This window comes from Copadichromis virginalis, linkage group LG5 (genome assembly GCF_057382275.1).
Source record: "Copadichromis virginalis isolate Kocher_CV1m ecotype Utaka linkage group LG5, C_Virginalis_male_GT1.1, whole genome shotgun sequence".
In the NCBI taxonomy this organism is placed as follows: Eukaryota; Metazoa; Chordata; class Actinopteri; order Cichliformes; family Cichlidae; genus Copadichromis; species Copadichromis virginalis.
In genome coordinates, this window is record NC_140622.1 from 30,612,641 (window position 1) to 30,630,013 (window position 17,373).

General features: G+C 41.2%; 3 protein-coding genes across 5 annotated transcripts; all 3 read left to right on the top strand.

The window, feature by feature from the left end:
* Positions 1 to 2,567: 2,567 nt before the first annotated feature.
* Positions 2,568 to 10,512, top strand: LOC146710044 (monoacylglycerol lipase abhd6-A-like). 2 transcript variants are annotated; one of them, XM_085457282.1, is made up of 10 exons: positions 2,568 to 2,659; positions 3,081 to 3,168; positions 4,314 to 4,444; positions 6,012 to 6,171; positions 7,130 to 7,243; positions 7,440 to 7,572; positions 7,656 to 7,813; positions 8,651 to 8,705; positions 9,284 to 9,384; positions 9,870 to 10,512. In XM_085457282.1, exons 3-10 carry the CDS (start codon positions 4,326 to 4,328, stop codon positions 10,047 to 10,049), a joined length of 1,020 nt encoding a protein of 339 aa, XP_085313408.1. In that variant the 5' UTR covers positions 2,568 to 2,659; positions 3,081 to 3,168; positions 4,314 to 4,325; the 3' UTR covers positions 10,050 to 10,512. The 2 variants fall into 2 exon arrangements, with proteins under 2 accessions (XP_085313408.1, XP_085313407.1); XM_085457281.1 differs by lacking the exon at positions 3,081 to 3,168 and having other exon boundaries at positions 2,569 to 2,659.
* Positions 10,513 to 11,308: 796 nt separating this feature from the next.
* rpp14 (ribonuclease P/MRP 14 subunit) lies at positions 11,309 to 15,823 on the top strand. 2 transcript variants are annotated; one of them, XM_085457285.1, is made up of 6 exons: positions 11,309 to 11,390; positions 11,940 to 12,092; positions 12,183 to 12,267; positions 13,773 to 13,849; positions 13,968 to 14,046; positions 15,761 to 15,823. In XM_085457285.1, the coding sequence occupies exons 2-6, from the start codon at positions 12,001 to 12,003 to the stop codon at positions 15,815 to 15,817; spliced, it is 390 nt and encodes a 129-aa protein (XP_085313411.1). In that variant the 5' UTR covers positions 11,309 to 11,390; positions 11,940 to 12,000; the 3' UTR covers positions 15,818 to 15,823. The 2 variants fall into 2 exon arrangements, with proteins under 2 accessions (XP_085313411.1, XP_085313412.1); XM_085457286.1 differs by having other exon boundaries at positions 11,327 to 11,390; positions 11,970 to 12,092.
* Positions 15,824 to 15,844: 21 nt separating this feature from the next.
* Positions 15,845 to 16,522, top strand: LOC146710046 (hydroxyacyl-thioester dehydratase type 2, mitochondrial-like). Its single transcript, XM_085457283.1, has one exon. The coding sequence runs from the start codon at positions 15,845 to 15,847 to the stop codon at positions 16,319 to 16,321; it is 477 nt and encodes a 158-aa protein (XP_085313409.1). The 3' UTR covers positions 16,322 to 16,522.
* The last annotated feature ends 851 nt before the right edge of the window (positions 16,523 to 17,373 follow it).

The window sequence follows — 17,373 nt, forward strand, 5'->3', positions numbered from 1 at the left end:
GGAAGGCACAGCCAACTAACCCTCCATGATGGAGTTATGGCTGTATTCGACCCATGCCAGCTGATCACTTCACATGGACTAGTTAGAGAAGGCAACACAACGAAGGACGGCTTCCAGCTCCTGATTTGCCCTCTCCACTTGGCTGTTAGTCTGGGGGTGGAAATCAGAGGACAAACTGATTTGGCTCCTCAGTTCAGAACAAAACTCCTTCCACAACTGGAAAGTGAATTGTAGACCCCTGTCCGAGACGATGTCCTGAGGAACACCATGCAGTTGGAAAAGATGTTGGATGAGTTGTTTGGCGGTTCCCAAGGCAGTAGGCAATCCAGGCAATGCCACAAAATGGGCGGCCTTGGAAAACCAGTCGATTATAGTGAGGATGGTGGTGTTACCAACATGACTTTTAGTTCCGTTACCACCTGGAGGAGTACACTCTACTCTTTGGTGATGTGTTGTAACATCTTTCCATGGCGTTCCACTAAGTTCACCTGTAGCGATATCTCATGGGCTCGAGGTCCATCACTGGCTGGATAGTTCTGTCAGGTTTTAGGTAAGGAAGAGACCCAAACACAGGACACAGCAATCTCCAAACTCCAATTCCAAACTGTGGCTCCACTCCCGTGAAACACACTCCACTCCCAATTCCTAGTAAAGGCAAACACAACGAGTTAGTTAGGCAATCCTTTCCAAAGCAAGATTTTTCAACAATAATCCACTGACGAGGTAAATTCAACAATCCCACGTTACTTGTAACGCGTTACTGTAATCCGATTACTTTTTTCAAGTAACAAGTAAAGTAACGGATTACTATTGCAAAAACGGTAATTAGATTACCGTTACTTTACCGTTACATTACCGCATCTTTCTTGCCCAGGACACTGTTGTAAATAGATTTCTTTTCTCAGGAGTCTTTTCCCCCCTGGCTGAATAAAGGTTAGATGCATGTTTACACAGATAATTTGTTAAAAGCATCTTATTCTTCACTGACTGGCAGTGACTGCTTGTTACAACAGCAAATATTTAATATTCTTCATTGTACTAAAACTATATTTTAATCTATGACACACAGACATTGATTAATCATCAAAAATTAAACATAGCAAATGAAAATTTCACAAGAACAAATCAGGTAGTTTTCTCAAATAAACCAGCTGCAGGCAGAAAAATTAGAATCACTGAGGATTACAAAACTCCACTAATATGTGTGTGTGTGTCTGTGTGTGTGCTGACCTACTACCTGCAGGAATGTGAGGTATTCCTGTGGTTTCTGGACTGACGTTCCCGGGCAGTTACATCACCCAGCTGACCGTCTGACAGCTGCTTCCTGAACCATGAAAGAAAAAACCGATTGGGATATTTTTAGCCCCAAAGTGAGACAATTTATTTGATCTGCAGAGTTTTATGGCCTTTAATAGTGTGCATTGTAAGCAGGGAGAAAAGCTCATCTTTGTGTAATATCAGCCTCTGACTACACAGATTATACAACATGATTATCCCTAATATGGCTGAAAATCAGTTTGTTGAGCATTGAAAGCTTCCTTGAGTTTGTTAGGAATGTAAAAGTTGTTCATTCAGAAGGTTGATGATCTTTTCACACTCACAGTAACCAACAAACTTAAATGACTGACTGAAAGTGCTGGTGTTTGTGTGCTGATTGGTTCAAAAATAGTTAATGCAAGTTAAGTGTTTCTTAATACAAAGTTAAAATGATGATAATAACTGGCTTGAAGACTCTGCGGCTCAGAAGTCGATGTCATCACCACAGCAGGTCTTTTTATTGTAAATAATCACAAGTTTATAACTTTTCCCCTCTTTTCCAGCTATTTTCACATTTCAAACAATATTACAGACTACTTCCTGCTTTATTATAATTCATTATTATTAGCAACTGTCATACTGTTAAAACCCTCTTATTTAGATCCTAAGTATATTCTTTCCTTTTATTATAAAGTGCTTTTCAGTGTATAATTTAGCAAATGCACGAAGACTGGCAGCCTTTAAATTAGGTTTTTGGCCAAAAAAAAAAAAAACGGCAAAAGTTCAAGGCCCCTTGGATGATCAAAAGAAGAAAGAAGGAGAACGTTTTCTAGCATTTACACACAAGCAGTGACAGATATGTTGCTAAATCCTGACATTGTGTTTTTCCACTTGAGCTCCAATCAGTTCAGACCACTATTTAAATCTTTTTTCAGCTGCTCCTTTCTCACCACAGCAGGATCATCAGCACATTTGGTTGGTCACAGATTTTTAGCCAATGACCTTTCTTATGCAACCCTCCGAGGCTTTTTGTCTCCTCCCAGTCTGAAACTGGGGAGCTGCCAGCCCTCCGAGCCACAAAACACTGGACAGAAATCAACTGAAACATTCATTTGAAGAAAATAAATATATAAATTGCTTTAACTTCGACAGAAATTCTGGAGCATCAGTGCTGTTCTCTAAGAGCTGCCTGTAGATGTTGGCGCCCTCTTGTGGACGTGCTCGCACACATCACACATCCTCTGCTTCTGACGGCACCTGAATGCAGCACAGCATTTTTCTTCTGCAGTATCCCTTTAAGTGCGGATGAAAGGCTGTTATGTAATTTAGGTGAAAGAGGAGGAAGAGCAGCGGACTGAATGGAGGACAGCCGGCACTGACAGCTCGAAGAGGACCCTGACAGGTAGGGCGCCGCTGACCCTGCAGGTGTAGATAAAGCGCTATAGTACTCAGCCTGAGGTGTCCGCGTTATGTCCGATGTGACGTTTTCAGCAGGTTAAAAGGACACGAGTTTTTAATGTAACCTTTGCATCTGGTGTTCTACCATCAAACCCTCAGTGAACAAAATATTCAAAAAGAGAAGTTTGTCTCTTTAAGCCTGTGACCGTTACGGTTAAAGGAAACTTCCGCATTTTTTTCTCAATGTAAACTTGTTTTACTCATTTTCCGGTTCTAACCTTTAAAAAAAACTCCTAACAAATGCACTTTTTTACTTGGTCTGATTTCTACATCAAAGCAAACCTCCAAATCCCGATTACTGTGTATATTACGGTGGTATATTACGAGTAGAAGTAGTTTATTTTTTAAGCACATTCCCCCTACAGGTGCTTTCTCCGGAAACTGTGAACTTTGCAGCTGCTTCAAAGGTTCAGTGTCTTTCTGGGTTGGGCTTGCAGCGCTGGACGTTGTTCAGTGGGTTAAGTAATCCTGTTGTATCCTGTTGATTTTGTGGCACTTGCATTAATTGCGATTTCATGTCAAAATCATAGACTGTATATGAAAGATGGAAGTAATACCTCGACGTTAACTATTAACAACTGCTGTGTCAATTTGCTGTTACCATGAGTTGCCATATTTGACCCATCAAGCCTGGTTCAATGCTGCATTTATGACATATTGTGTGGAAGCCACGGACGCAGGTGCCTGATAATTAGAGCTAAGAAACAAGCTAACATATCGTTAGCTTCATAGCATAATTGCCTAAGTCATTTGACTAAGTCAATGACTTAGGCACTTATGCTATGAAGCTAACGATATGGTGGTTTAGCTCACTGGGTTGAGCAGGCAACTCCTATTACTGAGTTTTGGGTTCATATTTTACACTCAGCTCTACCTGCTCTCTTTCATCCAGTTTTTTTTTTCAAAGCATTTAAGTATAATTAAAATGTATTTAAAGGGAACCTACAAGAAGTTTGTATTATATTTTTAGTGAGTTGAATTTCATTTATTACAAGCTTTTATTATTATAAGCAATGTAATTACACTTAAAATGCTTTCCCACCTTTGCTTTCTGCAGTGGAAAAATGGATCTTTTACACTAAAAGTAAAAAAAAAGTGATGCCATAACTTTGGAAAGCTATGGGAATATTTTTTATTTATCAGCTTAAGTTAGGCTTTGTCTTTTTTTTGGAGTAAAGGCATAAATAAACCAGCACATTTCCCTGACTATATGTTTGTTTACAGCTAAATGTTTCATTGACTGAGGCAAGACTGAGTGATTTAACTGGACTTTTGTCACTTCAGTACTCTGGATGCAGTACTCAGCGTCTGTTTCTATTATTATTATACAGTATAACACTAAGATAAGATAAGATAAGATAAGATAGAACTTTATTAATCCCTCGGGTGGGTTCCTCTGGGAAATTCGATTTCCAAAAAAAGCACAGCAACGACCGAAGTTACAGTTACTCTTCTAGTAGTTACTCTTCTTACTGTCTTGGAGCAACTGTGAGGACACAGTTTCGTCTGGGACTAATAAATTATTCAGTTTCTGCTTGATTATCTACAGTTAAACTGAGCTGAGAGTGCAGTTTGTGATCTGTTTTTTTTTTTTAAAGGAGGCTGCAACGATGGAGCTGAATGTGGCCAAAATGATAATGCTGGCAGGAGGTGTCCTGGTTGTGCCCGTGCTCGCTTTCGTCACCTCCTTCCTGTTCTGGCCTGGAGCGCTCCTCAAGGCGTACAACTGGTAAAGGCACATAGAGGACATACACACAGAGAACAAACAGGCGGGTTAGACTTGTATCTGTTTGGTTTAGGCACACCACTGGATTATAGCAGAAGAAATGGAAAAGATTTTCCACCTACAGTACTCTGCAAAAGTCTCAAGTCATTCCTTATTTCTCATGTTTTGCTTCCAAGCAGCCAGACTTTGTTGTGATTTTTTTAAGTGGTCATCATCAGTAGGTGTCCAGCCTTCTGGAGGTCTTCCAAACCTTTTCTTTGGACATTGGCTGCTTTTCATGAGGGAAAAATAAAGAAATTACAGGTCTGAAAAATTACAGCTGATAAACCGTAGCAGTATCTGAGTCATGTCCTTAAGAAATAGGAAAATCCAGCAAAGACCTGACAAAGGACCATAAGAGTCATCTGACCCTTTGGCTGATCCCTTTACTGTTCACTGAAGTATCATTAGAAATGGTGTCAGTGAAGGGTGGCTGCCAAGAAGCCATTCTTAAGATAAGGAAACAGGAAAAAGACTTGGTGGCTCAGGACTTTTGCACTTTTGTACAGTGGTTTTCCATTTTTCTTATTTTTTTATGAAAATAAATCTAATAAATGTTACTCCAAGCAATTTTCTTCAAAGTTACTAAACCCACCAGATAAAGCCTTCAACAGCAACAAGCAGACAAACTGGACACACGTTACATTTGAATGAAAATAATGTAGTTCCTGTGTTCCAATACAGCTTCAAAAATGCTTTTATTGTGAAAGAGCCAAAGCAGTGACCTTTCCTTCTGAACTTTAGACTAAGCTGTGAAAAAAACTACATGCTGGCTGATTACTGATGTTGCTTCACTCTGTCTTACACACACACGCACACACACACAAAGTGCTGACTCACTGACATGTAATAGAAGAAGAAAAACATGTGCAAAGAATTAACAGTGAATCTGTGACTGTGTAGAAGATTATTTTTATCTGTCGAGATCATTTTGGTCCCAGATTTCGGGGACCGTTCCTGACCTCTGTTTTTATTTTGTTTGGTTTTTATTTTTTAACCCTGACCGTTGTAAGGGTAGCAGAAATTCACCTTATTATGTTTATGTTGAGTAATGAAGCTGCATTTGTGGTTGATATGAATATCCAAAGTGTTGCACAATAAATTATTAAACAATCACATGAACAAACTATGGAAATAAGTGGCAGAGCATCACTCTTATTTTCATAACAGCAGTTATAAAATGATTTCTACAGGTCATCATCTTTTCATGATAAACCTTTAATTTTCTAGTGTGCTTTTATTTTGTGGGGGGATTTTCCCATTAATGTGATCTCACACCAGTTTTGACTGCACAATGACCCTTTTCATATGAAACCATGTGCAGCTGCAGGATGTTGAACTGAATCCTAAAATAAAGTGATGATCAGAGTCAGAGAAAATTCAGAAACAGTGATCTTGTTTTTAAAGACTACACAATCACATGATTTATTTCATAATGTTAGTGGATGGATCGCCTCATGTTTAATCCTCAGGAATCACTGAACATCCAGAACATGAGACTTTATAACGGCTCACCTGTAAATCTCTGCAGGTATTGGCGCCGCAGGCTCGGATTGGTTGTCCGCTTCTCTCACAGTGGGAATTACCACTTCTGTTATTCCACACGCGGGGCACCAGGAGGCGCAACACCATCACTGCTGCTGCTCCACGGCTTCTCTGCCACCAAGGATATGTGGCTACCTGTTGTCAAGGTTTTGACACAAAAATAAATCAAAACATCAGATGTACATGTTTGTGACAGTGACATTTTCACTGCTAAAAAAGGAACTTCAGCTCAGCTGTGTGTAAATCTGGAAACACAGGGTTGGTGAATTGTGTGTGGAGACGTGGAAGCTGTCCCCTTTGTAAAATCTTACCTTTGAGCAAAAATCTATAACTGTTGAAGCAGATTTTGTCAGATTTGACTGGTGATTCTCCAGCCTTTCTGTCATGAAGTGTATGTAAGTGAGCCTCTGGTGTGTTTGCTAGTGATGTTCGATTCGTGAACGAATCGTTCAATACTCAAGAATCACTTTACTGACTCATGAATCATGATTCACAAGCCCAACTGACTCACTGACTCATCCCTGTTTCTGTTAGCAAACTAATTCGCTTAGTAGAAATATATCTAGCTTATAATTAAAATTGTGGGGGGGAAAAAACAACAGCCAGTTTCTTAACAAAAGCATTTCTGCTCTGAACTGGAAGAAAAAGTAGATGTGAGTAGAAGCTCACATCAAGAAAATAGCTCCTCAGTTCACAGTAGCATCGCTCTGCTAACATGCTAACAGCACATTTGAGCTACTCACCCCCTCCCTTCCTGTGTTGAATCGTAAGCGTAAGCGAATCACTCAGGACTCACTAACCCCCTCCCTCCTGTGCTGAATCATAGAGCGAGCGAACGAATCACTCACTCACTCACCCCCTCCTGGCTCACAGCTTCTTCTTCTTCTTGGTTGGCAACCAATGTTAAGGCGCATTACCGCCCCAACTCAAACTTAAACAAATTAAGTTTGAGTGAAAATGTACATTTTTTGCACTCTCTGGTCAACTGACTCAGTGAATCAAATGACTCAAAAAATCCGATTCACTTTGGTGAGTGACTCATTAAAACTCGATTCAGTAAAAAGAATCAAATTTACCATCACTAGTGTTTGCTTTCTCCTCCAGTTCCTCCCTAGAAACCAACATGTGGTGTGTGTGGACATGCCGGGACACGAGGGGACAAGTCGCACCGGTCCAGAGGATTACAGCATCCGCGGTCAGGTTGAACGAATCCACCAGGTCTGTACAAATTTGTGTGTGTGTGAGACACTTGCACACTTTGTAATAATTATAAGTTTGGAAAAACCACTGGGATATCTTTCAGGGGGAGGTTATTCTTGTAATCAAAGCAAGGCTTCCAGGTTTGGACCACAGCAGAAGCACTGAGCTACTGTCCTGTTTCAAAACTCACCTCTCTGTTTTTCTTCCTGTGTAGTTTGTGCAGAGTATCGGTCTCGATAAAAGACCCTTCCACCTGGTCGGCACGTCAATGGGTGGCAACGTCGCAGGGGTGTACGCTGCCACTTACCCCACCCACCTATCCAGTGTCACCTTGGTTTGCCCGGCAGGTAAACTCAGCAGACGTACCTTACATTTGCTGATGATGATCAGGTTTGCATAATTCCTCTTCCTCATCTTCTCTCCCAAACAGGCCTGGTTTACCCGACGGACTCGGAGTTCATCAGTCGCCTGAGGGAGCTGGAGATGGGTGAGAAGGATGAGTCGATCCCGCTCGTCCCCACCACCATTCAGGAACTCGAGGACATGCTGAGACTCTGTTGTAACACCCCCCCAAAACTCCCCCGACAGGTACAGGGCTGAGCTGCATGGGCACAGTAGAAATGACTTCACAAGTTTCCTTATCTGCATGATTCATTGTATCAGCACGTCATTAAGACAAGGAAAGATGTGAAGGAGAATTTGTAAGGAATTAGGAGAAATCACATTGAAGTATTTAAACAATGTGACTGTGGGTTTTACGGTTTGCTGTGGTGAAGCTAAAATTGACCAAAGTTTAACTACAATACTTCACCCTGTTCTCAGTGGCTGTCTTATTTTTAATAGCTTCCTCTTCCAAATTCATCCTGCAGACTGTCATCTGCTTTATTTTATTCTTTATTCTTTGCACTTTAAGCATTTTATCTACCTCACATCTACAGCCAGTTTAGAATCACTTAACCTCACATGCATATCTTTGGACTGCTAGAGGAAGCTGGAAAAGCAGGACAGGAAAAACATGCAGACTGCACACAGAAAGATCTGCAATGAACTGAGTTATAATGCAACCCTTACTTCACTTTTATCATTGATATGGGAATATCTTTATTTATGGAGCAGTTTCATAAACCCACATTGCAAAGTGCTTCACAAAAGACATCATAACTTTACAAAAGGCGCATATGAATGCAGAGAGTAGCATCCTAGAGAGTATGATATTTTGTTCCTCTGAACCTCCTTTCTTTCCACAAAAGATGTTCCAGCTTGCTTTAGTATTTACAGAATTCAACCATCACACAGACACTTCTGGGTCACTTTGCATTTAAGGCTTGTAACAATATACCTGCTCTCAGTCACACTGCCAGTACTGCTGTTGCTTTTCTTTCTTTCTTTTTATTTATTTGCATTTGTGTGCATGTGTGTTGTTAGGTGCTGAGCGGTCTCCTTGCCAACAGGATCCCAAACAATGATTTCTACAAAGAAGGTCAGTCCGCTCACCATCACCTGCTCTTTTCTTCTCTTTGTCCTGTCCTCCTCCCCTCATCCCCAACCGGTCACAGCAGACGGCCGCACTTCCCTGAGCCTGGTTCTGCTGGCGTTTTTTTTCCTGTTAAAAGGGAGTTTTTCCTTCCCACCATCACCAAGTCGTTGCTCAAAGGTGGTCATATGATTACTGGGTTGCTTGCAGAGATGCTTGCATCTCTGTAATAATGTAGGGTCTCTACCTTACAATATAAAGCACCTTGAAGCGACGGCTGTTGTGATTTGGTGCTATATATATTGAAGTGAATTGAGTTCAAGCAGTGCTCCATCGACAGTCACAGATTACTGAGGGATTTGATCTGACCCTTTGCCTCCTGCCTTTTTTCATTATTTTCTATTTGACATTTCAGATAAATTAATTAGTGAAGGAAAGCACTTTTGATATGACTCACTTGTATAAAGACAGTGAAGCAGGGAGAAAAGCAGATTGTGTCTACTTCTACTCTGCAGTAATCATTTTCCCTTTAGTAACTCATTGCCCCTGTGTGTGTGTGTGTGTGTGTGTGTGTGTGTGTGTAGTGTTCATGGAGATTGTTGGGGAGAAGTCTCGCCACTCGCTACAAGAAAACATGCATCTGATCACAGTGCCCCTGCAGGTTATCTGGGGGAAGGAAGACCAGGTAAATTCACAACCCCACAGCAGTGATGATCATTAGAAAACGATGTCTCAGCCCCAATTTTCCGCCCTTTGCGGGTATGTACTGCTTCTTTAAAAAAATAAAAATAAAAATTAGGGGTGCCGGTCATCAGAACTGCCAAGTGGCCCTCCTCATCTACTTGTGCTCACTACGTCCTTCATATTTAAATTATTGAATCACTGTTGAGAGAAGTTTAAACTTTAACTGTATCCATATTAATAAGATAGAAAAAAATTAAATTGTACTGTTGAAATAAAAAACAATTTCTACCAGGCTGTAAATGTGCCTTTTAATGCTGTAAAGTTCGAAGTTCATTTTCATTTGGAAGTCTATACGAATTGACAACAGAGCATGAATATCTGTAAATCTGTAAATCTCCGTCATGTGGTGTTGGGATATTTCAGTGTGTCAGTAAAGCCGTGCTGCAGCGTCACACAGAGCTGTAACACACTTGTCTGAACTCTCAGGTGCTGGACGTTTCGGGCGCCGCTGTGCTGCAGGGGGCGCTGCCTCACTGCCAGGTGACGGTGTTGGACAGCTGTGGTCACTCTGTGGCTCTTGAGCGACCGAGAAAAGCCGCCAAACTCATCACGGACTTCCTGTCTGAGCAGGCAGTCAGCGATGGCAACGTAAAGAAAGTTTCTTGAAGAAAAACCTTTGAACTGTACGCCGACCCCTGACCTCATGATGATGAAGGAGAGGAGAAGTATGATGAGATTTCTACATCAACGTTTATGTCTGCAAAAAAAACTGAACAAACGCACAAAAGTATTACTTTACTTTAAGATATTCCTGATGTTTTCATCTGTATGACTTTTACTCACTGCCCTGCAGGCGGCTGATATCCATAATCTTTAGAGTTTAATGTCATGGTATCAATCCTCGTTTTCATGTTTCACTTTCAGAAAACTGCATTGTAGTCTTCTGTTTACAGCTGTTTGTGAACTATGCAGTGGACTGACTGCATAATTAACATCACAAAAACACATCAGACTGAATTTACAATGAAACATTTACTGTTGATTAATATGTGATTTGTAACCTTTAGCTATTAACTTTAATATATAAAGTTTAAAAAAATGGTGGAATTAAAAGATTTTGTGTGTTTAAGATTGTTGGTTGAAAAATCCTGTCATTTTGGAAGACATAAGACATCAAGTAATTTATTCAAGATGCACAGGAAGTAGTCACTGCTCACGAGGCCCTGCAATTCAGATTTATTTGTCACATGTTGTTAGTACAGGGTCAGCATTACAATGAAATGTGTTTGAAGAGATGAAACGTGATTAAAATACTAAAAGTAACATGATTAAAAAAGATAAGATGAAAAAAGTAGAGAGAACTACTTTGCGCAATGTATTGCAGTAAAGTAGCAGTTCAGCTGGGACTGAATATGTAGTTAAACTTCTTTTTACACTGACAGCAAGAGGAGTTTCACTGGTCTGGCCCACTCAAGATCAAAGCAGGATGTGTGTCGAAGAAGATGAATGATGTAAGCTCAAGCTGTGAAGTTTATGCTATATGCTATTTAATAGCACCACTGAAAGGTTAGGGTTAGGGTTACACAAGTTGTAAATGTTATTTTGACATTGTGAGGGCGACGAATCAAGTCCTGTCAAATACAACCTGAAATTAAAAAAATAAAATAAATGAATAATTAATTTTTATTTCCATAGAGAAAAATGTCAGCCATTAGAAAAAACATTTGGATTATTACCTCAAAATGTTGATTCAGTAACTCAAAAACTCACAAATTAATTTTAAATTATTTTGTCAGAGTTAGTACTGTTGTTTGTTTTTTGTGGCAGTGGCAGAAACAAGCTTCCATATCCGGTTTTCAACGTACAAGACAAAATAAGCCGTCTCGTGGCGAAGAGTGATCCATCTTGCAGTTTTACGCGTCTTTGCAAAAGCTGGTTGCGCATGCGCTGCTGGGGTCCCCTTCCCCCTTGGTGAAAGACGTTGTGTCCTCCACGTTTTAGCAGCTGGTGAGTGAAGTGCTTCTGCTTTTATTAAACTTCAGAACAAATTAAAAACTTTCATTTCTGTGTGCGGAGTCGATAACAGAGAATCAGCTAGCAGCTACAATAACTTAGCTGAAGCTAACGGGTTCACCTTGTCCAGGGTTAGCCGCTTTCAGCTTCGGGTTTTAAAGGCTGTACGGAGTTTTCCTCGTGTTTTTATTGACGTTTCACTGTCAGATCTCTGGGCTTCCCAAAACGTAATATTTTAGAGCTTATCAGGTTTGCTCTGAGGTGTTCCTGTTTGTCTTTGTTGTTTGCTTTTGTGTAAATGCAGCAGCTTTGTTACCCAAAGCTGCTGTCCAAAGGTCCAGCCCGTAACTAAAATGCTTTAAACACCTGCTGCTACAAGTCTTTGATAGTGCACACTGACAGGCCCTCACAAGCTTGTGGAAAATAAAGTGTAACGCACACAGTTCCTGCTTTAGTACAGGTATTTATTGGCTAACGATAAAATGCAGACATGACGAAGAGACTCTCTGTAAGCGCCACTGTTTTGATTTTTTTTTTTTATAGTCAGCTGATCCACCTGCTGCTCTTCATCAGACAGAGGCTGAGCCACTGATGCTCTGATAGAATGAAACAGGTGGAGGAGAAGGAAGAAGCATCTGTCTACCAACGGGTCGTGTTGAAAAACGCCTCACCGTACCACTACCTGAAGGTCCGCCTGTAAGTTCCTCATCGTATTTTTAGAGTTTGATGTTGTGCTGATATTTGTACACACACACACACACTTTATTTTTTCCTCTGTGTCTTTAGTGTGCTGGAGGATGAGTCAACCAGACTAAGTGCCGTTGAACTGAAGTACTTCATCATCACAGGCCTGAAGTCTCTGTATGGAGAGGTGAGACCATGAAGACCGGTGAGGAGTTAAGGAGCTTCTGTGTTTGTTTTACTTGTTTTATTCTCCTGAGTTTCAGAACCTTTGTATAATGTGAGGATTAATTTGCATTAAATACACTATATTGCCAAAAGTATTCACTCGCCCATTCAAATCAATGAATTCAGTTGTTCCAGTAACTGTCTTGGCCACAGGTGTATACAATCAAGGACCCAGGCATACAGACTGCTTCTACAAACATTTGTGAAAGAATGGGTCGCTCTCAGGAGCTCAGTGAATTCCAGTGTGATGCCGTAATATGATGCCACCCGTGCAACGAGTCCACTTGTAAAATTTCTTCTCTAAGGAATATTCCACAGTCGACTGTTAGAGGTATTAACAAAGTGGAAGCGAGCGTGAACAACGCCAACTCAGCATGAAATGGTATTCTATGTAAAATCACAGAGTGGGGTCAGCAAATGCTGTCTCTATGCCCTAGTGTGCAGAGTTTGCCGACTTTCTGCAGAGTCAATCTCTACACACCTCTAAACTTCATGTGGCCTTCAGATTAGATCAAAGAACAGTCCGTAGAGAGCTTTGTGAAATGGGTGTCCGTAGCCAAGCAGCTGCAGCCAGGCCAAGCAAAGCATCGGGTGGAGTGCTGTAAAGTACACCACTACTTGTAGTGGTGTAGATTGTAGATGCCGTAGAGTCCATCTCACCTGCAGCGGCATCGCAGGCCACACCCCGCCACAAACACATACTTGTAAGCCTTGCGGAAAGCTTTCCCAGAAGAGTTGAAGCTGTTATACCTGCACAGGGTGGGCTGATGTCATATTAAACTCTATGGATCGAGAATGGTATGTCACTCAAGTTCATAAGCGTGTGAAGGCAGGTGAGTGAATACTTCTGGTAATATAGTGTATTCTACCAGATGTGGGGCTCATCCCAGCTTTGAGGTGACTGTTTGTTTGTGGTGATCTGGATCAGTCTTGTTTTTGTTTGTTTTTGGGTTTTTTGTGATAATGTATCTTCACGTAAATGTCAAACTGACAGTTGAGGTCAGCCAGGGGTCTCCATGTACTAAGATGATCACAGATGAAATTGTGATCTCTAGTTAGAGTAGGGAGCAGGTGGAGGTATGTGCTGGAGAGAAGAGGAATGGAAGCAAGACAGAATACATGAAAAGTACATGAGTGAAACTGCACTAATAAAAAAAAAAAAAATGAAGGCAGAGCAGAATATGCTTAGATTTTTATTGGGATTGACCAGAATGGGTGGGATTAGAAATGAGTGTAGATCAGAGGGACAGCTCAGGCTCAGTTTAGAGCAAAAGTTAGATACAAGGCTGAGGTGGTTTGGACGTGTGCAGAGGAGGAAGATGCTGAATGTGGAGGGTGAGATTGAAGCAGATGAAAAGGAAAGGGAGATGTTCTGGATGGTCCAAACTATCTGAATCCAGGGTCCTAATTCATGCGTAGCGTGGAGGGATGCAGTTTAGCTTTTCTTACTTTGTTTTCACTCCTCAGGTGGGAGCAGCGTTAAACTTTGACGTCCTGAAGTACGATGAGGACACCCTGACCGCTCTCCTCCGTGTTTACAGCAGGTGACCACCGACCATGAGAGAAAGGGGGCTGGGTGGGGTGGTGGGGACAGCTGAAACTGAAACAGACTAACCACCACTTGTTGGTATCATTTTCTTCTTTTATTGTGTGTGTTTGCAGAAGTTTGGTGAAGCTGTGGAGCTCCCTGACTCTTCTCGGCTCCTACCAGAACAAGGCCTGTGCCTTCAGAGTCCTGCAGGTCAGCAGATTTGATCCCCGCTCTTCTCTCATAATAAGAATTTTCTCAGAGGTGATCCACTCCTAGAGAAGTTAATAGACTAAAGAATCGTGACGCGTGATGACAAATAAATAGTTTACATATTTTGCAGAAAAATAAACTCTACCAAACTTGCTGAAAATCTTAACATTTTTTCCTCCAGATTGTCATCATTAAAGCTGCTAATTTGATGCACATTATCCTCTCTTGTGCTAGTATAACATGCTGTAATATACACATCTGTAGGATAGTCTCTTGTTTGCAAATGAAGGTGAACAAAGTGAAGTTCTTTACTAATTTTCAGCTTCCGAGCCACAAGTCTGTGAACAACCAATCAGTCACCTTCCACAGAGTTTCTGATGGTTGGGTCTCGTGTGTTTTTTGTGCCGAGCATCAAAGCTCTGTGTCGACCTTGAGACTATCAGCTGTGAATACTTTACCGCCCCTCCCGAACCACATGACCTCTGAGGCGATTATGTCTGCCGCCAGGCACAAAAAATTACGTCCGTGTGGAAGCATTACACATATGTTTGTGCAGAACAATGTTCTGTATTCGCACTCCTGAGCTGAAGAGGAAAGTTCCTGTGCATCAGCTTTAATCTCTACAGATGATACGTGAGCTTTTTTTGTTCTTGTTCATTTTGCTTTTCTGGACACTGCTGCTGTGGATTTAAAATGAAGTAATGAAGAAGTTGCTTTAAGTGTGCACTATGAGGTTTAAAGAGGATGAAGCAGTATTTTTTTTACTCTGTTTTAAACAGATTAGTGCCAAAAAATATGTAACTGTTCTTTTTGTAGCTGCTGTTGTTAGATTAAATTAGGATACAATAGATAAGGTGATCAGTAGGGATTCATGTAACGCACAATAGCAAGGCTGCAATCATGCGGCGTTCACCACCATGAGAAAGAGACTGGGAGGCATGCAACATCATCGTTGACTTAAATAGGACGTTGCCCTTTTATATTTCTGTCTCATATACAAGGTGTGCTGAAAAAGTTTCAGAAAGGGACTCATTTAGAGTTGCTGATCTCCCCTTAAGAGCGTCTCGTGGACTGTATCAGCAAGGCCGCTCTTTTTAGATGTCTTGGCACTATAGCCTCTTGTGCTGGTGCTTCTGCAATTGATGCTGGATTATCCTGTGTGGAATTAAGTTTCAGTTGTGAGCAAAGATTGTGTTGGTGTGGCTAAAAGAAACATCCTGTTTCTCAAGGTGCTCTGTAAGGGCTCACAGATGCATGGACCACAGCTCAGATCGCTGTCTCTCCCCTAGAGGCCCATTATGGAAAACGAACATTTTGTTCTTTCTGTAGGTCAAAACTTAGGATTATTATCTCAGAATTTTGACTTACTAACTAAAACTCCTGTAAAAATGAGCCAAACTTCCAGTAAAGTTGAAGTTTTGAGATTAAAACTCCAAAATTTTGACTTATGATTGGCAAAAATTATTTTTGTTTTGTTTTTGTTATAGAAACAAGCTTCCAACCATAAAACAATAACATTTTTGTAATTTAAAGCCTGAAAATCGTGACCAAGCCTCATAAGGATGATTTTTGAGTTGTGCATTTTGCAAAGGTTTCAGTTAGGTCTCCTTTAATTTAAGGAATGTTACAGTAATGTTGCATCATTTGTGTTTGAGGAATATTTAATCCAAGACATTATAAAGACCATCTTTCTGTTGCTCTGTGCTGTGTTCAGGTGTCTCCGTTCCTCTTGGCACTGACGGGAAACAGTCGGGATCTGCAGCTCGACTGAGGCCGGAGGAGCTTTCTTTTTTTCGCAATGAGTTTCCTGTGGAGGCGAGTCTTTAATAAACCGCTGTCTTCCATCGCAGCGGCTCCTCACCTCAGCCGGTCACTCCACATTGGCCAGCGAGCTTCCCTCACCAAAGCGTTCTCTTCCCGTGACGTGGAGGCGTTCGCTGAGCTGACAGGTGACACCAACCCCCTCCACCTGGATCCGGCGTACGCCAGCACCACTTCGTTTGAGACACCTATCGTGCACGGCGTCCTCATCAACGGCCTGATCTCGGCCGTGCTCGGCACCAGGATGCCGGGTCGAGGCTGCATCTTCTTGTACCAGGAGATCCGCTTCCCGGCACCACTCTACGTTGGAGAGGAGGTGCTGGCCGAAGCCGAAGTCCGCAAGATTAAGATGTCATTCGCCTTCATTGCTGTAACGTGCTCTGTTAAGGATAAAGTGGTGATGGAGGGTGAGGTGATGGTGATGTTGCCTGAGGAGCAGCAGCAGAAGGAGTGAGAGGAGGAGGTGGTCACCCCTCACTGTCTCCTCAAAATAGTATTTTGTACACGAGGGACTTTATTATTTGTTGCTCAAAGCAAGAAAAACGTGTTTATAGGCAGAGCATCTAATATTTGTTTCCAGCTCTTCTTTGTTTATTGTTTTGAAATCTTTTGTGTGGAGATAAAATAATAAATGTCTTTGAATTTTTCAAACCTGCTTGTGTTGTTATACCCACCTGTTCACTCACATCACACACACACAACTTTCTTTCCTTCCACCATACTGTGATCCTTCTATTTTTCTTTTTACTGACTCATTTCCTTCAGCTGATTATAAGGGTGAGTTTTTTTTTTATTATGTTTACTTAACATAATGACATGTTAATATTTCCATGTTTCATGATTAATCATGTGAAACAACACTTTTTGAGCACTGCAAAGTGAAGCTGGAGAACTGTTCAGTCAAGTGAACCTTATGCGGCCACTTCATTAGGTATACCCTGTTAGCATTGAGAACTGAAGCCTAGAAGAGTCATTGACATGGTCAACAACAACACTCGGCTGGACTGAAATGATGCTCTGTGCTAAATCTGGCCATTCTCCTCTGACTTCAACTAGACATTTTCACCCACTGAGACGCTGCTTGGATGGTTGTACAGAAAGGTCCAAGCAGATCACCAGTTTGTGAGAACACCAGCCTGTCTGGCACTAACAACCATGCCACCTTCAGTCACTTAAATCTTCAACTCATTCTGAGGCTCAGTTTGAACTTCAGCTGGTTGTCTTGTCAATGTCTACATGCCTACCTGGCTTATTAGATAATTATATTAACAACCAGTTGAACGTGTACCTAAAAACTGGCTAGTGAGTGTACACTGGCAGAGCACTGTTTAAAGCATTTCTAAACTAAACTCTAATCAAGTGGTCATAGTTAAATCTGATTAAATAATTTTTCAAAGGCACAAATCTTTTTTTTGTACGTGTCTGACTTCATTTCTTTCATTTATGGTTTAGTTTAAATATTGTTTATTTCACACAGATGGCTGTAGATTTTTATTTTATTTCCAT